The sequence below is a fragment of the Culex pipiens genome, chromosome 1 (assembly GCF_016801865.2).
Source record: "Culex pipiens pallens isolate TS chromosome 1, TS_CPP_V2, whole genome shotgun sequence".
Classification (NCBI taxonomy): Eukaryota; Metazoa; Arthropoda; class Insecta; order Diptera; family Culicidae; genus Culex; species Culex pipiens.
In genome coordinates this window covers 94262661-94285710 of record NC_068937.1, presented here as the reverse complement: position 1 = coordinate 94285710, position 23050 = coordinate 94262661, and the positions used below count along the sequence as shown (strand labels likewise).

General features: G+C 44.4%; 3 protein-coding genes across 3 annotated transcripts; 2 read left to right on the top strand and 1 right to left on the bottom strand.

Moving 5' to 3' along the window:
* Nucleotides 1-1878: 1878 nt before the first annotated feature.
* LOC128092566 (serine protease snake-like) lies at nt 1879-8104 on the top strand. Its single transcript, XM_052706650.1, has 7 exons — nt 1879-2012; nt 2103-2180; nt 5625-5919; nt 5974-6056; nt 6113-6210; nt 6269-6825; nt 6891-8104. Exons 1-7 carry the CDS (start codon nt 1943-1945, stop codon nt 7474-7476), a joined length of 1767 nt encoding a protein of 588 aa, XP_052562610.1. The 5' UTR covers nt 1879-1942; the 3' UTR covers nt 7477-8104.
* A 3185-nt stretch (nt 8105-11289) lies between these two features.
* On the top strand, nt 11290-12972 carry LOC120428668 (uncharacterized). Its single transcript, XM_039593718.2, has 3 exons — nt 11290-11862; nt 11937-12399; nt 12463-12972. The coding sequence occupies exons 1-3, from the start codon at nt 11616-11618 to the stop codon at nt 12911-12913; spliced, it is 1161 nt and encodes a 386-aa protein (XP_039449652.1). The 5' UTR covers nt 11290-11615; the 3' UTR covers nt 12914-12972.
* A 532-nt stretch (nt 12973-13504) lies between these two features.
* On the bottom strand, nt 13505-18868 carry LOC120428660 (uncharacterized). Its single transcript, XM_039593707.1, has one exon. It carries the CDS (start codon nt 18866-18868, stop codon nt 13505-13507), a length of 5364 nt encoding a protein of 1787 aa, XP_039449641.1.
* Nucleotides 18869-23050: the final 4182 nt, after the last annotated feature.

Below are 23050 nucleotides of genomic sequence, written 5' to 3'. Positions count from 1 at the left end.
TGTCAATAACTTTTGATAGGATTGTCAGATCCTTGATGTTTTAGGCTCATTTGAAAGGTCTTTCGATTATCTAACTAACGATGGGTCGCATGATAGACCCGGACATCATTTTCATTGAAATATCTGAGATCCGGCCTCCAAAAAGTGTATAAATAACACTTAAGTGCTAATAACTTTTGATAGGATTGTCAGATCCTTGATGTTTTAGGCTCATTTGAAAGGTCTTTCGATTATCTAACTAACGATGGTTCGCATGATAGACCCGGACATCATTTTTACTGAAATATCTGAGATCCGGCCTCCAAAAAGTGTATAAATAACACTTAAGTGCCAATAACTTTTAATAGGGTTGTCAGATCCTTGATGTTTTAGGCTCATTTGAAAGGTCTTTCGATTATCTAACTAACGATGGGTCGCATGATAGACCCGGACATCATTTTTACTGAAATATCTGAGATCCGGCCTCCAAAAAGTGTATAAATAACACTTAAGTGCCAATAACTTTTGATAGGATTGTCAGATCCTTGATGTTTTAGGCTCATTTGAAAGGTCTTTCGATTATCTAACTAACGATGGGTCGCATGATAGACCCGGACATCATTTTTACTGAAATATCTGAGATCCGGCCTCCAAAAAGTGTATAAATAACACTTAAGTGCCAATAACTTTTGATAGGATTGTCAGATCCTTGATGTTTTAGGCTCATTTGAAAGGTCTTTCGATTATCTAACTAACGATGGGTCGCATGATAGACCCGGACATCATTTTTACTGAAATATCTGAGATCCGGCCTCCAAAAAGTGTATAAATAACACTTAAGTGCCAATAACTTTTAATAGGGTTGTCAGATCCTTGATGTTTTAGGCTCATTTGAAAGGTCTTTCGATTATCTAACTAACGATGGTTCGCATGATAGACCCGGACATCATTTTCATTGAAATATCTGAGATCCGGCCTCCAAAAAGTGTATAAATAACACTTAAGTGCTAATAACTTTTGATAGGATTGTCAGATCCTTGATGTTTTAGGCTCATTTGAAAGGTCTTTCGATTATCTAACTAACGATGGGTCGCATGATAGACCCGGACATCATTTTTACTGAAATATCTGAGATCCGGCCTCCAAAGAGTGTATAAATAACACTTAAGTGTCAATAACTTTTGATAGGATTGTCAGATCCTTGATGTTTTAGGCTCATTTGAAAGGTCTTTCGATTATCTAACTAACGATGGGTCGCATGATGGATCCGGACATCATTTTTACTGAAATATCTGAGATCCGGCCTCCAAAAAGTGTATAAATAACACTTAAGTGCTAATAACTTTTGATAGGATTGTCAGATCCTTGATGTTTTAGGCTCATTGGAAAGGTTTTTTTAATACCTTTCTGAAAATGTATAACATGACAGGGTTTCTTACAAAAACCACCCTTTTTACAATCTTCCGGACATACGCCAAAATCGTTTTTTTAGCATAACTTTTGAAGTACTTTACTAAACTTCATAATTTTCAATAGGGACTTATGGGACCCCAAGACGAATCGAATGAGACCAAAACGGTCCAAATCGGTTAAGCCAGTGCTGAGATAATCGAGTGCATATTTTTTGGTGCACAGACCCACATCCCTACACACACACACACACACAGACATTTGCTCAGAATTTGATTCTGAGTCGATAGGTATACGTGAAGGTGGGTCTACGAGGTCAAATTAAGAAGTTCATTTTTCGAGTGATTTTATAGCCTTTCCTCAGTAAGGTGAGGAAGGCAAAAAACTCTGATTGCAGCTCTTCTTCCACTCTCAACGGGGATTCCCACAGAACATCTTTCGCATAAGCAGAATTAACCTACTCCTCCCGCAGAGCACGATCTTCGATCAGTCAAGATCGAGACTTTGCCGTGAACGGTTCTGTGTTAAGTGTCCATTAAATCTCCGATCAGCCATGCTGTTGGCTAACTACCGGGTGACGTTGTTTGTCGCCACCATTATTGCCAGTTTGGTGGTAATTCCCGGTAAGTTTTGACTCATTCGACCAATTAACTCGGTGATCGGTTGTTTGTGTTTGCATTTCGGATTTTATTGACCCGTACCATTATCACCAGGCTCGGCCGAGAATCTGCCCGGGATGCTGCTGGACTACAGAAATTCTTTTCTGTCGTACGAGCAGAAGGGACTGGATAGTAAGTATTTAAAGTGCTACAACTGAGTTTTTCATAAAATGTTAAATTTTTCATATTTTTTATTTATTTCAAGTGAAACATAAATTCTAATGCCCTAAAACCATAGATATGTTCAAAACTTTGAAGAGAGATTCTCCCCGAAAATTGTAAAATGTCAATTTTTAGAGATTTTAAACAAAAAAACTGTTTTGAGCTTTATATGGTCAAACCAGCCATTTTGCACCATTGGTTGGTTCAAACAATTCTCCTTACAAATTTGGCAATAGAGCAATTCTCTACGAAATCAGCCGATTTCGACCATTTTTATTTTTTGTATTTTTTTGTTCGGCTTAAACTTTGTGGGGGCCTTCCCTATGACCAAAGAAGCTATTTTGTGTCATTGGTTCACCCATACAAGTCTCCATACAATTTTAGCAGCTGCTCATACACGTCCCGCCCGTGTGGACCGCGCACTGGACTCACAATCCAGAGGTCGCCGGTTCGAATCCCGCGGCGGGCGCTCTAAAATTCTTTGTGTAAATATGGGTATTCGGCGCCGTCGCTCCGTGCCATACTTTCATACACTTAGGAGCCCAGGGCGGCGAAGTCCTTGTAGATAAAAAGGAAGACACTAGTGGTTGGTACTAGCAATGGTGGCCGACAGCTATAAAGTCAACTTCGTTTTGTATGTATGTATGTATGTATGATCCCCATACCCGCAGGAAACTTGGTCCCGAAACACATGTGAGCGCTAGGTGAACAATTCGATCATCTTTTACTCCGTAATCTGTACACCCACGTGCATAAATTTTTTTGCACGAATTTTAGTGCTACAAATACCGACGCATAAGATAAAATGGTTTCCCTCTTCCCTCCCCAAGCGCCGGAAATTTGTAGCGGGTGTAGGGACACTTTGCATAGACGCCCTTGCTCCCATCACGTCACTGAGGGTATGGAGCGACGAGAAATTAATAAGCATGCCCCCTCAGCCGAACCTTCATTAGAGAAGCAGGCAATCCACAACTCACAGCGAACGACTAAGGGGACACCCTACCGCGTATATAGTTAAATTGGCGTGGTTTGTCTTTATTGATCTGAATGAATGTTAGTATAAGTGAAAGAGTATTTTGATATTTATATAGGAAAGATCTCACCAAATAAAAAAAAACTTCAGGGGTTGGTCCATTCCGACCGATTCGCCACTCGACTTCCAGCTTCCAGCAAAGAAACAGATCTCGCCTGACCGGATACTGCTGGGGTGTTGATGTGCTGCTGCAAGCCTTGGTGAATTTCTTTAGCAATCGGTCCTAGGTCCAAATCCAACAGCTCGCTGGTATTGATGAGAGTTCGCAGTTCCCGGCACCTTCTGGGGTATCAATCGTCCCGACGAATCGCGGAATCCGTGTTGGTATCCATGGTCAACCCGTAATTTGGCTTCAAATTCCAATATATCACACTTTTTCCAAATTCTAGATTTTTTTTTCACAAAATGACAGCGAGAAAAATTTAAAACGTCCAAACCCGCGCACAGTTTGCTTCGATCTCAGCTATAAAGTCAACTTCGTTTTCATACAAAAATGGTACGTAAATATTCAAACAGCTTTTGAGTGAACTTTTGAGTGAATTATCTAATCAATTTGGTGTCTTTGGCATAGTTGTGGTATCGTTGAGGACTATTGAGAAAAAATAGTACACGTAAAAAAAATGCCGATTTTTTTATTCATTTTTTTTTAACAAAAACTCAATTTCCCAAAACATTAGAAAATGGTGGGTTGTTTGGGTGAGACTTAGAAAACTTCAATTTTCCTGTTTCTTTTTCTTTAAGCCGCTGTATCTCAGGAACCAGAGGTCCAATCTTTAATGTCTCTAAGACAATTTTATAACAAATTTTCTGAACTTTTTAGAAATAGTCACTCATGGTCACTTTTTTAAAATATCGAAAAACTGCAAATATTTCGCTAAAATCAAACTGTCGGTGGCTGTATCTTGAACCGGAGCCCTTTATCAAAAAATCTGTAAAGTACTTTTCGATTGCAAATTCAATTTTACATAAGACAATAGGGAAAATTCTCGTATATTTGGCAGGTTAAGCGCTCGCTCCTAACTCTATCCAATCAGCTGATTTTCACTATTTCAACAACTAATTTGGCAAAACTATTGATAGCAACTTGCTTGCTCACTTCCTATTGAGCTGATTATCACTCGATTCCAGTTGAAAACGCTTTTTATTTGCTGTAATTGAATGTCAAAGTGCTGATATGGCAACATTAGAGGCACGCTGGAATTAGACGCTGTTCCCCTAGGTAGTTTTTTGTTTTTTTCATAACTCGGCGGCAGATTTTTTGACCATACTTCTCTATGGCTCAAATGTTGCGGGGTTTGGTCCCCTAAAACATATCAAAAAACGAAGTAAATTAAATTGTACAAACCAGAATATTTGAAAACATGTATCTTAAGAAGAAGTTTTCATTAGGATGGCTCGAGATGGTCGATTTTTAAGAACATGTTTTTTTTTGGTTGCTTTTAGGCCCCTAACAACTTCCCAAAATTTGGGAGCGATTGGTTACGTCCACACTTTGCGCATTGCGTTGCAATTTTGTACGGGAACCTTCTTTTTCACATTTTGATTTTTATCATTTCTATTTTCACTAAATTTTCAAACTAGCACAGTAGAGTTAAAATTTAACGATGAGCCAGTATACTAATTCATGTCGATTTGGTGTCATAAAAAAAGTTGGCATGATTAGGAAAACTCCCTAGACACGACGGGCTCGTTGATGTCTTCGAGATGTCTCGTTGTCAAAGCTAAAGTAGCCAATAGTGAAATATAAATAGTCTCGATAAATTTTCAATATAGCTAAAATTTTGAGTGAATCAGTTTTGATTTTTAAATTTATATAAAATTTTTTCGACAGCACTACTTTTTTGTCAAAATTTATCTTCAGAGGTAAAATAAAAAATGCAATTCAAGAATACGTTATATTTTTTAATTAAATTACTGAAGTCAAAATTAAATCTTTTGATGTTAATTTTAGTTTTCCATTTTCTCAAAAAATTAGGGGCAAATTAAATTGTTACAAAAACAGTGAAACTTTTATTTTTATAAAATCTTATGGATTTACCAAGCACAAACATTGTTGTAATGATGGTTTTTACTTGTTGTGATAATTTTCGCTTCAATAATTTGAAAAGTAAACAGCTGGAGCTTTATTAAAAAGGTCCAATAGGCCCAAATTTTTATTTGTTTTTGAATACTTCTGGCTGAAGGCGGTTTGAAAAACAACCATAAATGAACATTTGGTATAATTGGACATGAAATTTTAAATTATTTTTATACCAAGCATGTTTCTTTTTGTTGGTTGCCATTTATGTTTAACTTTTCCATCAGAAAACAGATAAAATTTCATTTTTATTTTGTTTTCGATTATTAAAACATACTCCTTCCTACAAAATTAAATTCCCCAGCTTGTCCCTTCACCTACTTCCGCGAAACGTGCAGCGACTTTGCCCACGTGACCGTCGTTAGCACCCCGAACACGACCTGCCTGGGAACTTTCATCAGCGAGCAGTTTGCCCTGGTCAGGGCCAGCTGTTTACCACCGGCTGGAACTGCACCTTCCTGTATCCGACTCGTGGCCGCCAAAACCGCACAAACCATTGTGGCCTCTGCCGTGTTTATCCATCCGGACTTTCAACGGTCCGGAAGCGCTGGACCTTCGGTGATGGATCTTGCCGTGCTAAAGCTGAACGGTTCCGTGAGGTGGGTAATTGAGGGTTTGAGGTGGAGCTCTGATCTGATGGTTTTTGATTGCAGTTTTAATCATAATTTGGCCGCAAGCTGCCTGTGGGCATCGGACTCTGTAGAAATGTACTCAAAGGTTCAGGAATTGTACTACGGTAAGAATTCGGAATTTCTTCAGCATGACTGGCAATTATTTGTGTATATTTTCAAGACCTGTCCACAAACAAGATGAAGCAGAACTCGACCATCTGCACGGGCGATTCCAAGAATGAATGTCTTAAATCAGTTCAGCGCCAGTGGTGTCAAAGGGTATCTCGTATTACGAAGCTTCATGAAAACAGATGTTTGCACGTTGTCCTTATTTCAGAAATCACCAAACAGCTTGCTCCAAATTCGCGAGCTTGGCAAGTACAAAATGCATCCGATGTTGGCTAGCTTGGCGTGCGATTCGAACGGTGAGATCGTATCGCTAGTTCAGTATCTACCGTGGATCCGAGAGGTCACCAAGAACACGGACATCGAGTATGACCTGACTAACACCGGGTTGGGGGAGAAGTGCACGAAGGGCGAATCCGAAGAAGAGGGCGTCTGCATGCCGATTGAAAAGTGTCCTCAGGTGTTGAAGAACTTCAAGAAGCTTCAGCACAGTGACAAGCTCAGCACTTGTGGCTTCGAGGGTCATGAACCGTTAACCTGTTGCGCTACGGAGGATATGTTAGTGGGTCCGGAGGAGCAGGACACATTTAGCGGAATTGTGGCCGAGATTGAGCAGTGCGAGCGAATGTACGATGAGTTCCGCAGGACACCCGAGGAGTACCAGCTGAACGCACAGGTCGCCATCATTGATTTGCACGAGTCGCTGAACTGCAGTGCAACGCTGATAACGGCCAGATATCTGCTGACGTCGGCGCAGTGTATTTCGAAGTAAGAACTTGAGCATGTATCTAAATCAGTAATTAATTCTGATTCATTCTGATCCTTTCCAACAGTGCCAACCTGAAGAACGCCGTCGTTTGGCTCGGCATGTCCAATGACATCGATGGCGTGTCCCAGTCGAACCGCATCCACTCGGTCTACCCCCACCCCAAGTTCAACCCGAAAACCAACCGCAACAACGTGGCCATCGTGAAGCTCACCTCCCCGGTTCTCATCCAGCCGTACAGCGTTCCAGCTTGCCTGTGGCACACCAAGTCCAAAATGCCAACCACTCTGGACAGCACCGGATTCGACCAGGCCGAACGGACCATTGCGGCCACTTCGGCCAGCCCGATGTACTACGGCGACTGTCGGCGCCTTTACAATCCGGAGCTGATTCCGGCCGAAATGTGTGTCCACCATCAGGCGCTCAAGGAGTGTGGACCCCAAGATGTGCGGAGTTCGTGCGGCGATCCGGGCAGCGGACTGTACTCGACGCTGTACGTGGGTGAAGACATGAAACCGGTTACGTATCTGGTGGGTGTTTATAGCTATGGCTTTCAGTGCGATAAGGGAGGGCCGGCCATCTACTCGCGGGTCAGTGAGTATTACGCGTGGATTAAGAGTGTGATCTATTTGACAGCGCAGGAGCAGGAATAAATCGACAGTAACATTTCAAAAGGCATCATGTACATTTTGACACTTTCTGGGTTATTGCATATTCTGAAAGTACTCCTAATAAACTACCTCTCCACCAAAAATGAGCAAAAGTTACTTCAGTAAAGTCTGTTTAATCATGATTTTAAATAAAGTAACATAAACAAAATCTCTGCTATCAGCAGTTCCTGTTTATATAGCCCTGTCAACCTGTCAAATAAAAGACTACATGAACCTCTTGACGAAAAACAGCATCATGAAAAAAGCGCCATGTACATTCGGTGAAGAAAAACGAATCATAACAAAGCGCCCCCTCAATGACAGCAGGGTGATATATACGTTGGTGATTTCAAAAGAAGTTATGTTTGTTTTTCTCAATTTAAATTACGGAAATAATGTTTTATTGAATTTGGATGATCAAGTATCAATAAAAGCAACGTTTTTCATTGTTTGTTATCATTAGAACATCTTATTTTGCTTTAATATTAAAATGGGAATTGAAAATGGATGCTCAACATTCAAATGCGTTTTTCTCAAAAAGGATGGTGTGTACATGATGCTTTTTGAAATGTTGGCATCGAAATCGGGAAGATTTCTTGTTGAAATATAAATATAAATTTTGCAAATCAAAGCGGAACTGTTCATTAAATTCGAAAAAACTAATTAACAAAATTAATAGTTGCCTATGTCCGCAAATCCTTTATTAATACTAAGCGTCTGCATTTCACTATAAAACTTTTAAGTCATTATTTTTCAAACTCCATTAAGTCGATATTATGGTTGCTATGGGGCGCGGGTTCGATTTCCGCCTTATCCTCCTGGCCTTCTATCGGATGGGGAAGTAAAACGTCGGTCCATTTGCGTAAAAGAGGTTTTGGGTGACTCACCACACATAACTTTCGGACGCCTAGGAATGAGGAGAAACTTGCAACAGAGACCACAAAAGACCCGGGGGTCGTTAAAGTGAATTGCTTTGCTTTTTAAGTCGATATCCAGCTTTAAGCGAAAATGGCGTTCGAATGGTGAACGCCCGAAATGTCAAAATCACGCAGTGTACCAACATTACGAAAAAAGTGTGCCATGGCATGACAGCCGCATTCTTTTTCTAATATTGGTGCTACTTCGCGATTTTGACATTTCGGACGTTCAACATTCGAACGCCATCTTCGCTTAAAAACCTGGATTGAAAATGTCTTCGGCACACGCACGGACATTTCGGGAAAAAATAGGCATACTCTAAAAACACTTTTTGCATCCGAATCAGCACAGCTGCTCTGTACATCAGTTAGACTTTTTGTTGTTATTGGGGAAATAGCCTCAACAAAACTATATTGGCGTCCGAGAGAATAATAGCCTCGAACCAAGAGAATCGTGGTATCATTTACGGACTCAGAGAATAATGCTCAAGATGGCCGAGAGAATTATGCCCTCGAGTTCGATTTCCAAAGCAAAATTCAACCGCAAAACACAAAAAGTGTCGTCAACGGAAATCGAACCAGAGACTTTTAACCGACTAACTCAATGAATGAACCCTCTACCGCCCAATTTTTTTTTTAGAAAATATTTATTTTTCCCGTGTTCAGGAGGTCATTTTGAGCAACTTTTGTTCTACGAAAAACTTTACTTCTCTTGTTTTATGTTTTTCTTGTTTTATTTTTAGTATTTTAATTTGCATTTATCTTGTTTAGTTTATGTTTGTTTTTGGTAGTATTTGGCCTATTCTACCACCTAATATAATTACATTTTGCCTATCTTATTTTTTCACGTTTTTACAGCCACTTTTTCAATTTTTTACATATTTTCACATTTTCTGCTATAGAATGGCACTATCATCATTTAAATTGCAAAAAAAAAATGCGTAGAGGCACTAAAAAAATTACTGTACACTTTTTTTTACTGAAAATATAGAAAATGTTACTAAAAAACACAGCCAAAGTTGACCCCTAAAAAAATGACATTTTTAAAAACATTGGCAAAGTCACATAAAACAAGTTAAGTTCTTCTTTCCAATGCTTTTAAAGATCAAAAATCGGTTGGAAAATTGATTTTTGGCGATTTTTTAAATCGAAGCCCGTCTAAATGCGGGGTTAGGTTGTAGAGGGTTAACTGCCTCGGCCGCCACAGCTTGGTGACTCAAGTCGATGACTCTTGTTGGAGATTTACTGTTTCAATTACCGAAACAACACATTTGTTTTGATGGCGTGTGTTGGTAGCATTGTTCTTTTTAATTCAGCATTGAGCTCTCAATAAATTTTGGTGGAACTATTCTCTTGACCCTATATTTTGAGTGTGAGATTGGGTCATACCAATTTGCAGAAAGAATTACCCAATCTAACCCCCTGACCCGATGATATCCTTGCTGACGGTGCCACAATGTACGAATGTGTTTTGATAACGGCTCCCATCTTGTTCTAGATGGCAGATTCTTGTATAGTCCAGCTTTGCTTATTGCTGTGAAAAACTAGTTTTAAAAATAAATATTGTGTAGCAGACGTTGGTTCATCACAAAAAAATAGATTTTAGCTATATTGTCTTGTGACTGTGCTTTTATCCGGAATATCACCGGTAAAAATGGACCATATTTGTCCCCCATCTGACAGTTAAAAATATCAGAATCTGAATCTTTCGCAACCGGAAGCATCCAAATTGGTCAATTCTACCGAAAGTTATGAGATTTTTAAGAAAAAAAAATATGGGTCATATGACAACCCGAGCGTTTGTGTGTTATTATACATTTTTTCTGGTTTTTGCCTTCCTCACCTTACTGAGGAAAGGCTATAAAATCACTCGAAAAATGAACGTATTAATTTGACCTCGTAGACCCACCTTCACGTATACATATCGACTCAGAATCATGTTCTGAGCAAATGTATGTGTGGATGTGTGTAGGTGGGTGGACAAAAAAATTGTCACTCGATTATCTCCGGACTGGATGAACGGATTTGGCCGTATTAGTCTCATTCGATCCATCTTGAGGTCCCATAGGTCTCTATTTAAAATCAGCAAGTTTTATTAAGTACTTCAAAAGTTATGCTTAAAAAACGATTTTGGCGTATGTTCGGAAGATTGTATCATGTTATACATTTTCAGAAAGGTATTAAAATGACCTTTCCAATGAGCCCAAAACATTGAAGATCTGACAACCCTATCAAAAGTTATTAGCACTTAAGTGTTATTTATACACTTTTTGAGGCCGGATCTCAGATATTTTAATGAAAATGATGTCCGGGTCCATCATGCTACCTGTCGTTAGTTAGATAATCGAAAGACCTTCCAAATGAGCCTAGAACATCGAGGATCTGACAACCCTATCAAAAGTTTTTACCACTGCACTGTTATTTATACACTTTTTGGAGGCCGGATTTCAGACATTGCCGATGAGCCAGAAATATTGAAGGTCTGCGAACCCTGTCAAAAGAAATGAGTAATAAATTTGAATTGTTAAACATGTTAAGGGTGCACAGCATCCAAGGAAGCTGTTGTCTTCTTATTCCAAATTTGTCAAACTTACGGACCCAATCCTGTAAGAATCTGACTGTAAAAATAGTCAAACCTTGTTGTAAATAACTACGAAGACAGTAATTCAGGGGATGAATAAAAAAATATATCAATAGTTCCCGTAGTTTTGAAGATACTAAAATGTCTGTAACAGAAATCTGGGTGCAAAAGCTATGGTTGATGTGTACCGTTAAGGGGGAATGTTGCTATGTTTACTGAATGTATTGACTTTATGAATGTGAGGAAGGCACCAACTACCTAAAGGTGGATTAAGCAACTTTTTTTTTTAAATAAACCAACCAACAAGTCAAACCACTCTCCTTTTCATTTTGTGTTATGCTTCTTCGTCAGCATTATCGCGCGTGCCTCCTGGACAGTGTCTTCGTTCTACACTGAGTTATATAATACCTGATCTTATCAAGTTGCTTGCTCTACCACACATCGAAGCTGTTGTACTTATTTAGCTATACCTACTGAAGCTGTTCAATATGTATTGTACACAAAACTCGGTCGCAAGCACGTGCGTGTGCGAATTTCAGTGCCAAACAACTCCATGGGGGCAAAGAAATCGAGAGCAATTCGCTCAGTTGATAGCAGCCGCCGGTCAAGTTCAGACGTTTTCAGCAATTCTTCCCTGGTAAGCAATGTACTCCAATGGTGCTGCCTCCGGCGACGATTCGTCGTCGTCCCACCGCATTGTGGACTTCCGTTCGGACACTATTAGCGTCCCGACGCCTAGCATGCGCAAGGCGATCTACGAGGCCACCGTCGGAGATGATGTGTACGGGGAAGATCCAACGGTTATAGAGCTTGAGCGACGCTCGGCCGAGCTGTTTGGCAAGGAGGCGGCCCTGTTTGTACCCACCGGGACAATGGCCAATCTGCTGGCGGGTGAGTGGCGAACGCAATTATCTTATCAGCTGTAATAAGGCGTACTTAAATTGACATTGTCATGTTTTCTTCAGTTATGGTCCATTGTGGTCGCCGGGGGTCGGAAGCTATCGTCGGTGATGCTGCGCACGTTTTCTTGTACGAGCAAGGAGGAGCCGCCCAGCTGGCCGGAGTCCTGCTGCACACCATCAAGAACAAACCCGACGGGACGTTCTGTCTGAAGGAGCTCCCAAATATGTTCCGTGGGTTCGACGTTCACGAACCCATCACCAACCTTGTGCTAGTTGAAAACACCCACAACATGTGCGGTGGCAAGGTTCTGCCTCTGCAGTGGCTCGAAGATCTGGCCCAGATCTGCAAGCGAAACTCCGCCAAGGTCCACATGGATGGAGCGCGCGTCTTCAACGCGGCTGAATACCTGGGCGTCCCCGTGTCTCGCGTAGTTCGCGATGTAGACTCGGTTTGCTTCTGCCTCAGCAAGGGTCTGGCGTGTCCCGTGGGATCGATTCTGCTTGGAACTAAGGACTTCATCAAACAGTAAGTAAATTCCATCCACACATAAAATATATTCATATTCAATTCTCGTCATGATCCTAACAGAGCCCACCGTTTGCGCAAGGCCCTCGGCGGTGGAATGCGCCAGGTGGGATTCCTGGCCGCAGCCGGCCTCTGCGCCCTGGACGAGATCGTTCCCAAGCTCAAGGATGACCACCGGCGTACTCGCGCCGTCGCCGAAGCCATTGCCGCCCTGGAAAGCCCCATCTTCAAGGTCGATCTGAAGAACCTCCACACCAACATTCTGATGGTTAACATCGCGTCGGACCGGCTCAAGTCGGATCAGTTTTCGGGACGGTTGGCCCAGGTCAAGCAGCAGGAGCTGGACGACGGGTTGGTGGACGGCGCAGGAAAGGGCATTTCCGTGAAGGTTAGCGCTCGTGATTGGTCCTTTTCGCGTATCGTGGTGTACACGAACATTACGGACGAGGAGGTCGAGCTGGCGATTCGGAAAATTAAGTACGTGATTGAAGAGTACCAGCGTGAGCTGAAGTGAGTTGATTCAGTAATAGATTTGATGTCGATTGTTTGATGAAGCGTCATTCATGCAGTGCAAATCTTTTAGTTTCTTATGAAATTGAAGAAATCAATGAAAAAAAAGGTTTTGAAAAATACAGTCCAGACTCGATTATCCGAAGTTACGATTATCCGAAGGTTGGGACTTCGGATAATCGAATCATGAACACAATTTTTTTGTTTCTCATGTTTTTCTAACTTTTAACATCAAATTCGATTCAAAAATATTCCCGCTGTTAGTCGCGGGGAGCAGTGGAACATGCGAATGAAACGCGGCGCACTGGATTTAAATAAAAGTGGACTGTATTTTTCTCTCTCTTGAACTAATTCTAATTTTATTTGTAGCGAAAATGTGTTTTGCCGACTGCTCTGGTCGACGGCTGTTCTGAGAGTGTTGTGTGTGTGGTTACTTCCGCTGTGAGCGGGGTTTTTGTGTCGATCAAGTTGGCAGCGACGGGCGACGGCGAGTTTGACAGCTGCTCGTGCGGGGGATAGGACGCCACACCAACACCGTCCGTTGCGCACAGGGTGACTGCGCGCAAACATCCTCCCGGCCCTTGAGGCGGATGCCTCAATCCATCGGAAGCGGGACCAGCTTGTGCACCGGCCGCTGATACTCCTTCTCTCCTCTGCGCACGGTGACGTTGCGAACGACGCCGTACGGGTCCGGATGTGCTGCGACGATCCTTGCGAGCTCCCAGGCCGCAGGTGGTGTGTTCTCGTTCTTGATCAGGACCAGTTGTCCCGGATCCAGATTCTGCTGCACCGTTTGCCACTTGTTCCGGGGTTGGAGTGTGGCCACGTATTCGTCCCGCCAGCGTGCCCAGATCTCGTCGACGTGGCGCTGAATCCGTTGCCACTTGTCCAGACGGCCTTCCTTGATGTGGCTGATGTCCGGTTCCGGCAGCAGGTTGAGCGGCTGGTTGATGATAAAGTGGCCCGGCGTGAGGGCCTCGTACGAGTCGGGCGACGCAGAGAGCTGACACAAGGGACGCGAGTTCAAGCACGCCTCGATCTGCGTCAAGACGGTCGAAAGGTCCTCGTACGTCAGCACCGTGTTCCCGAGCACCACTCGGAGGTGCTTCTTCATACTCTTCACCGCCGCTTCCCAGATTCCTCCCATGTGGGGGGCGGATGGAGTGATGAACGTCCACTTCACCTTGAGGTCCGACAGGTACTGGTTGACAGCTCGGTTGAACTCAGGTGACTGCAGGTGCTCTCGGATGTGTCGGTCCGCGCCCACGAAGTTGGTTCCGTGGTCGGACCAGATCTCGCTGCTTATCCCACGACGGGCGAACATGCGCTTGAGGGCGGCCAAGAACGCGCTCGTGGACAGGTCGGAGACGGCTTCTAGGTGCACTGCCTTGGTCGCGAGGCAAACAAAGACAGCGACGTAGCCTTTCACTGTCTTGGCCGTCCGAAGGTTGGAGGTGCGGACGAGGATTGGACCCGCGAAGTCCACACCGCAGTGCACGAAAGGACGAGCCGGGTTCGTCCGTACGGAAGGCAGGCTTCCCATCAGCTGCGTCGCGGTTTTCGCCTTCATTCTGCAGCAGCGCGTGCAGTTCGCAACGTAGCCACGCACCACCGTTTGGCAGCCAACGATCCAATATCTTTGGTTGAGTGTGGCGATCATCAGAGTTGGCCCTGCGTGCAGGTTGCGAAGGTGGACTTCTGACAGCAGCAGGTTCGTGTACCGGTGCTCTTTCGGGATGATCACAGGATGGCGCACGTCGTACGGCTGGTTGGAGTTCTGGAGTCGGCCACCAACCCGCAGAGTGCCATCTGCGTCGACGATCGGAAACAAAGCCTTGAGCTTGCTGTTGCCTGGAAGCGGTGCGTTCTTGACCAGGCAATCGATTTCCGTCTGAAAGCTGTCGTGTTGAGCCGCTCGCGCCAGTTGCAAGCAAGCGTCGTTGATCTCCTTCGGCGTCAGCGGTCCTTCCAGCTTGGGCGCGTTGGTGCGACGAGCCAGAGAGTTGAGCCGCAGACGGTTGATCCAGCACAAGATGCGCCGAATGTGAGCCAGATCCGAGTAGCGGTTGAGCAGGAAAGTCAGCGTTTCGTGGTCGCACCAGGGCGGCGGCACGGCGCTCGCGAACAGGCAGGTGATCGTAGTCCGCATCTCCAGCAGCTCATCCTCTTCGACCTCGCCCAGTGGTTCAATGCGCCAGTAATCCTTGATCTCTTTCAGCCAGCTGGGGCCGTAAAACAGGGGGTGCATCAGCAGCTCAAGCGGCGTGATTCCCCGGGACGCGCAGTCGGCCGGGTTGTTCTTGGACGACACGTGGAGCCAGTGCTTGCGCGGCAGAAACTGCAGAATCTTGGACGTGCGGTTGGCCACGAACGTTTTCCACTTCCTCGGCAGCGACGAGAGCCAGTGTAGCACGATCTGCGAGTCGCTCCACGCCACTAGCTCGACCTCCAAGTGCGTGAACGATTCCAGCACCTTCACCATCAGGTCCACCAGCAACTCGGCCGCCAGCAGCTCCAGGCGTGGCAGGGAGATTTGTTGAATGGGTGCGACTCTGGTTTTGGCGACGACGAGGTTGATTTCGACTGTGCCGTCTTCAGCGACCGTGCGGGCGTAGATCACAGCTGCGTACGCAGCCTCGGAGGCGTCGCAGAACCCGTGGAGTTGCAGCTTCCCTCCAGAGTGTGGAATCCAGCGCTTGATCCGAATTCGTCTGAGGTGGTGTAGCGATTCCTTCAGCGCAATCCACTCTCCCAGGATGAAGGCTGGGAGTGGATCGTCCCAACTTAGGTCGTAGAGCCACAGGTGTTGGAAAAGGATCTTCATCCGGATGGTCACAGGTGCGATCCAACCGAATGGGTCGAAGAACTTCGACGAGTCGGACAGAAGCTGGCGCTTGGTGTTGGCACTGTCGATGTCGAAGTTGAGGTCGAAGCTGAACGCGTCCTCCTGGGGGGTCCACTTGATTCCCAGGGCCTTGACGGCGTCTTCTTCTTGGGGTAGCTTGAACGGAATGGACTCGTCTTGTTCTGCACCGCACTCCAGCAGCTGCGGTTCGTTCGAGCTCCACTTTCGCAGGACAAAACCACCACTCTCCAGGACGTGGGTGATTTCGTTGCGCAGGTTCTTGGCGTCGTCGATCGAGTCTGCCCCGGAGAGCAGATCGTCGACGTAGAAGTTCAGAGGGATCCGCTCGGCTGCCAGCGGATGCTGCTCCTTGTTGTCCTCAGCGACCTGCCGCAAGGCCGCCATGGCTTGGTACGCCGCACTCGCTGTTCCGTAGGTGACGGTCAGCAAGCGGTAGTGTTCCAGAGGTTGCTCCGGACTTTCACGCCACACGATTCGCTGGTAATCGGCATCTTCTCTGTCGACGAGCACTTGCCGATACATTTTCTCGACGTCAGCGCAAAAGGCAAACTTGTAGGTGCGCCAGCGGGTGAACACGTTGAAAAGTGGCTCGTTCACGTTCGGCCCCACTAGCAGGCGGTCGTTCAGGGACACCCCGGAAGCAGTCTTGCTCGAGGCGTCGAACACGACGCGGAGCTTCGTCGTCTTGCTGTCCACCTTCCAGACGCCGTGATGCGGGAGGTAGAACGATTTCTCCGGTGCGACTGCCACCTCGCAAGGCGGCACCTTCTCCATATGTCCGAGCGCCTGGTACTCGGTCATGAACTGCTTGTAGTTCTGTTGTAGCTCACTGTCGAGGCTAAACTTTCGTTCCATGGCCTTGAACCGCCGGATGGCAGCGGTAGCCGATTCGCCGAGCTGCGGCTTGGCACTGTCGAAGGGAAGGCGAACCACGTATCGCCCAGCTTCGTTGCGAGAGAGTGTGGAGTGGAAATGCTCGGCAGCGCGCTGCTCGTCCGGAGTGTACTGCATGGCTTTGGGCACCTCCTCCACTTCCCAGAACTTCCGTAGAGTCTGGTCCAGGTTCATTGTAGTTGTGAGCCCCAACACCGCACGACCCTCGGCGGCATGCGATGTGTCGAACTGGCCACCGACCAGGTAGCCGAAGATGGAGTTCTGTGCGATGGGCGTACCTCGACCGTCGAACAGCTTGCCCGGTTCAAGAATGGAGAAGAAAACATCGATTCCCAGCAAGAGGTCGATCTTTCCACGCTGGTTAAAGCTCGGGTCTGCGAGCGGCGCCTCGGCCAAGGCATTCGTGTCGACGTTGAACTGCTGACTCGGCTGATCCGGAACCAGGTTGTTCAGGATGAGTGCATCCACCACGATGACGACACGGTCGTCGAATCGCGATGCGATCTGCAGCGTCACTGCTCCGGTTGTCTTGCTGGGCTTCCCGTCGGTGATGCCGCTCACGAGAATGCTGGCGTTGCGCCGTTCCAGGCCAAGACGTTCGAAGGCTTGTTTGCTGATCAGCGAGTTCATGCAGGCAGAGTCGACCATTGCCCGCACTTCGTGGAAGACGTTGTTTCTCCCCATCACTTTGACGACAGCCGTAGGCAGCAAGCTCATGAAGTTCACTGAACGGCTGGTCCGGAGATCCGTGACATAAGATGCCACCGAATCCGCTTGCTTCGTCGTGTCCACCTTCGTAGGTGGCTGCTTCTTTTCAGCTGCTGGTTGGTCGCGGGGCTGCCCGGAGTTCGAGGCGGAGCTGGCATCACCCGTGCAGAGCAGCGTGTGGTGCTTCTGTTTGCAGTTCCTGCACGATCCTGACGTGCAGCTTTTCACTCCGTGGGTCGACTTGAGGCAATTGAAGCAGAGCTTGGCTCGCTCCACCAACTCTCGTCGATCGCTTGCTGGCAGCTCCCTGAAGCTGGCACACTGGTAGATGGTGTGAGCTTCGGAGCACTTTGGGCAGGTTGGCTGGGTGTTCGCGTGGAAACTCTGGATCGCCTTGGTTGACGGAGCGGTCTTTCGTTGATCCACCTTCCGCTCCTGCTCCTTCTTCGTGGTCGTGTCAGCTGCCTTCTTGGAGTAGGATGCGCAAGTCTCCAGGGCATCGCATCTTCGCTCGAGGAACGTGACGAACTCGTTGAAGCTAGGAAATTCCAGGTCGACTAGCTTTTGAGCCCACAACGAGCGAGTTTCACGGTCGAGTTTTTCCAACACCAGGTGGATTAGCCACGGGTCGCGGGCCTCGTACTGTGCGCCGAGAGCCTTGAGCTGCCGCACGACTTCATCCGATGTGGAGACGATTTTCCGGAGTCCTGCGAGCGACGGTGCTGCCACCGGCGGCTGGTCGACGAACTCCTTGACGAGCGCCGCGACGGTGTATTTCTTCTTATCGTAGAACTCGGTGAGCAGCTCCCACACCTCGTCGTAGTTTCCGTCGGTGACCCGGAACGAGTTCACCTTCGTCGCGGCCTCTCCTTCCAGGTGGGACTTCAGGTAGTGAAGTTTAACGGAGTTGTTGAGGTTCCGGTTGTGGATGCAGCTCACGAACAGGTCCTTGAAGGACGCCCACTGCTTCCGGTCGCCAGAGAACATCGGCAGTGTGATGGGCGGCAGGCGCACCTCGAGCGGAACCTGGGCTCCGGAACCGTGAGCTTCGTCGATTGGACGGGAACGTGCGACCATGCCAGTTTGGCCAGCCAGTTGCGACATGGTGCTCTGGGCCTGGGCCTGTGCTTCGAGCAGCAGCTTCATGGCATCCCGCAGTTCGTCCTTGGCATCCACGACGGTCCCTTCGCTGGTTCCACGAGGAGGCTGCTGTTCGTCCAGCATCCGGATGTAGCCAGCTTTCACCTCGTAGTAGACATCCTCAAATTCCATGCGGTGATTGAAAATTGAGGTTATCTCGGTGATTCCTTCCGTCAGTTCTTCCAGATCACTTTGCACTTTGTCAAACTGGTCACTGAGGTCCGTCAACTTGTGCAGGCGTTCCTGCAGCTCTCCGATCGGAGGCTTTCTTTTCTCCAACGCACTAATGTTCGACTGCTCCCACTTCACTCGCGAAAAGAGCACATCGCGACGCTTTCGAAGCGGTTCCATTTCGCGGTTCACTTTTTATCCGGCTGAGAAGGTCCAATGTTAGTCGCGGGGAGCAGTGGAACATGCGAATGAAACGCGGCGCACTGGATTTAAATAAAATTAGAATTAGTTCAAGAGAGAGAAAAATACAGTCCACTTTTATTTAAATCCAGTGCGCCGCGTTTCATTCGCATGTTCCACTGCTCCCCGCGACTAACACCCGCCAAGACAAACTCAAGCCGACCAGGCGTCGTTTTTCCTTTTTTCTAAACGACGCCGACGCCTACGAAAAGCTCAAATTCATAAAAGCTTCCATGATGTGCTTTCGTCGTAGTAGGACTAGGGATGTTCATGATTTTGAAAAAAAACGAAATGAGGTACAAAAAATCAACAAACTTTTCAATTCAATTCAATTGTGTTTTTATTAGAATTTAACAGTTCTGTTCCAGGATGTTACATTTGCAATTTAAAGAGATTTGGAGAAAACTTTCAACTGAGATTAATTCATAAGCCTTTGCAGGGAGGATACATATTTCTACGTTTAGATTTTGCTAACAATCAACAAACAAAAAATGAAAGCGCCAACCACAATTCTGGAGTTTTTTTTTTTTTAATAAAGGTCCAATAAACCAAATTTTCAGTTTTTGCTATTCAGGTGTTTTTTCAATCTTCTGACTTAAGGCGGTTTCAAAAACACCCAAAAACCAAAAACTGCAAATTTGGTTTATTGATCCTTTTAAAAAAAAAACTCCAGAATTGTGTTTAAGACAAGTAAAACAATATAAATTGGCCAATGTGAGTTTGTTATCATTTTATTACAATTCTGTTTGAGAGTTTTATAAAAATATCTTTGTAACTGATTAAATCGAAAAAAAACACTTATTTTCAAAACAATTTTCTCTCACAAGAGAGAAGGGATCAATGTAAACAATAATATTACAAATTTAAGCTTAATTTTAGCACAGAGAACAGATGTACATCACTGAACAAAAAGCGTCGAAAAACGTGTGTAAAAATTTAAACCAAGATACGTTGAAAAGAGCTAGGGTGTGCATCATCCGCCTAGATAGCGCCACTTCAAAAATCATGATGACCTACAGTAGCAGAACGTTGGACCATCCATTCACTGCACAAAACATTCCGAACGAACGACATCAGACCAATGTCCGACTGTCCTTCATCGTAGGGGTACGATTTTACGCGCAAAAGAAAATAACAAAATCAGCTGTGAAGGTAAACAAACCGAAATCAGAGTTAACATGTGGAAAGGTACTATTTTAAGCTATCGTTCAAAATAATAATTTTTAAACAAGTTTTTTGCTATGTTTTTTTAATGTTAATGCATTTTTGCATTATTTGCAGTCAATTGAAATTGTACTGCAGTAAATTTAGTTTATAAACGAGGAAAATATTATTTTTCTGAGGAAATTATTGAGCCATTATACATTGTTAAGTCAAGTAATCTCAGCTGTGACGGTGGCGCCGCCAAGCGTATCCTTTACACCCTAATTTCTTTGATGCAAGATTGTATGCAACACATTTTGTGAGTGCTACAGTGTTTACACACAAGTTCGAGCCTAGATGTACATCTGTTCTCTGTGATTTTAGGACCCAATTAAGCTTATTTTTCTGACTACAATGACCCTTTGTTCGACCGCAAAGGATTTAACCCTCTCCCGCCCATGGTTACTCCAGAGCACCAAAACTTTGAACTCAAATATCTCGGAAATGACACAACTTTTAATGGTGCTTTAAGTTGCAGGTGTTCATGCACCCTAACATCTCCCCAAATTTCATCAAATTTGGTTAAGCACAAGCAAAGTTACAGTACGAAATGTAAACAAAAATGGGCAAATTTTAGGGAAGTAAATAAGAACTCTAGAAGTTTTTTTGATTAGGTCCTATAAACATATGAAAGACAATGGTTTATTGGTCCTTTTAAAAAAAAAACCCTGGAACTGTTTTCGAAAGCCCGTAAAAATTACCAAACACAAAATTTTATTTAAGAAAAAATGTTTTGCTATCATTTGAACCTTGGACAAGAACCCCTGTGAATAACATTGTGAGTTTGGACCAGTTTTGAGTGTTTTTCAACATTTTTCATTTGGTGCACCAGAGCACCACCTAGGCATATGAGCAACTAAATATTCAGGAGCACTTTTTACTAAATTACAGAAAAAGCTTATTTTTATCAAAACAACAGTTTATAAACGTTTTGGCTATTCATAAACAAGACAAAACATTGTTATTAGACCGATGGTTTTATTATTTTCATTATTTTTCATGAAAATGGTTGTTTGTCAAAGAAATCTGAAAATTCGGAGATTTTAGAATTTGTAATTCATACTTCAGAAATATGGTCTTACAGCAAAGAATAAGTAGTTTTAAACACATTTCGAAGCATTTTCAAACAACTGAACCAATAGATTTGAAGAAAACGAGATTTTGTGATTTATAAAAAAGTTGCTCATCTTCCTGATGGTGCTCTGGTGCACCACTTCAAATTCAACTTTTTTGCACCAATTCGATGTTTGTGGGTCAAAGTAAAATATTTCCTGCATAGGCAAACAGCTCTGGGCGTTAGAGGGTTTAAAATGGATTTTTAAATCAATTTAAAAAAAATAACTTCGTGGCCCTTCTTGACAGAAAAGGTCCTACGTCAAGGATCTACTATGGTCCCTTAGGAAGGAGCTGTCAAAGCTCCTTCCTAAGTGACCATAGTAGATCCATCGCAAAAATGTTTATTTTTTATTATTTTTTTTGCATTTAAATGAAAAAAGTGATCTGAAATGGTTTTAATCATGTTTTTTACCGTTGTACATAAAAATCTACATAGGGCTTTAGGACCCTATTCAAAGGTCGCGGTTCCCAGGGTGTAAGGGAACTGGGTCTAAAAACAGACTGGGATTGAACCCAGGCGTCCGATTGGGATGAGAGGCCACGAAACGAACTCGGAATTAGGTTTTACGCCGACTCGTTTTGGAGGTTAGAAAGGAGTGCACTGTTTACATGGACTAAGCACAGTTCGATGCGGTCGTCGATTTTGTTCGGGGAAATTCGTAGACAATCGACAGTAAACAGTGCACACGAGCTATCAAATGACGTCACGGTGTAAAACCTAATTAGGTTTTACAGCGTGACGTCACGAGCGCACACGCACACACATTTTTACTGAGGCACACGTGCAAAAAATGTAAACAGTGCAGCCAAGCTATCAAATTTTTAATCTAAAAACCGAGTCGGCGTAAAACCTAAATTTTTCTTTTTATTTTTTTTTTAATTCTGAAACGGAATTCAATTCGAATCGTTTACGTATTCCGTTTTAAGCGGTATACGTACATCGGAAGGAACCGGTCAAGAAAAATTTCAAACGGGCAGCAGCGGCAGCGAAAGCAAGCCAGAGAGGGTGAAGAAAAGCCCCAAGAAAACGCTCCCTCTCCTTTGTTTTGCTGTTCGTAAAGCTGTTTCTTGACCCCTTTCATTCCGATTACGTTTGAAACGGAATACGTAAACGATTCGAATTGGGTCCTAAAATGAAGCTTAGATTGCTGATATCATTGTTTACAGCGATAAAGCTTATTTTTCTGAGTACAATGACCCTTTGTACGACCACAAAGAGTCTAAAATGGATTTTTAAATCAATTTTGAAAAGTTATCCTCGCGGTCCTTCTTGACAGAAAAGCTCCTACTTGACAGCTCGTTCCAAGGAGACCATAGTTGATCCATCGAAAAAATGTTGTCTTGTCAATTTTTTTTTGCATAAAATGAAAAAAGTGATCAGAAATGGTTTTTAATCGTGTTTTACCGTTGTACATAAAAATTGACATAGGGCTTTAGCACCCAATTGGGTCCTAAAATGAAGCTTAGATTGCTGATATTATTGTTTAAAGCGATAAAGCTTATTTTTCTGAGTACAATGACCCTTTGTACGACCACAAAGAGTTTAAAATGGATTTTTAAATCAATTTTGAAAAATTAACCTCGCGGTCCTTCTTGACAGAAAAGCTCCTACTTGACAGCTCTTTCCAAGGGGACCATGGTTGATCCATCGAAAAAATGTTGTCTTGTCAAACATTTTTTTTTTGCATTAAAATAACAAAAAGTGATCAGAAATGGTTGTAAATAAAAATTGACATAGGGCTTTAGTACCCAATTGAATTCCGTTTCAGAATTCCGATTGAGTTGACTGGGTAGCATTCCCCT

Bases quoted from the DNA above. Each gene is read 5' to 3' on its own strand.
- LOC120428668 (XM_039593718.2), top strand. From the start codon at position 11,616: ATGTACTCCAATGGTGCTGCCTCCGGCGACGATTCGTCGTCGTCCCAC. The intron at 11,863-11,936 runs GTGAGTGGCGAA...TGTTTTCTTCAG, and splicing joins AATGGCCAATCTGCTGGCGG to TTATGGTCCATTGTGGTCGC. The intron at 12,400-12,462 runs GTAAGTAAATTC...TGATCCTAACAG, and splicing joins ACTAAGGACTTCATCAAACA to AGCCCACCGTTTGCGCAAGG.
- LOC128092566 (XM_052706650.1), top strand. From the start codon at position 1,943: ATGCTGTTGGCTAACTACCGGGTGACGTTGTTTGTCGCCACCATTATT. The intron at 6,057-6,112 runs GTAAGAATTCGG...TATATTTTCAAG, and splicing joins GGTTCAGGAATTGTACTACG to ACCTGTCCACAAACAAGATG. The intron at 6,826-6,890 runs GTAAGAACTTGA...CCTTTCCAACAG, and splicing joins TCGGCGCAGTGTATTTCGAA to TGCCAACCTGAAGAACGCCG.
- LOC120428660 (XM_039593707.1), bottom strand. From the start codon at position 18,868: ATGGAACCGCTTCGAAAGCGTCGCGATGTGCTCTTTTCGCGAGTGAAG.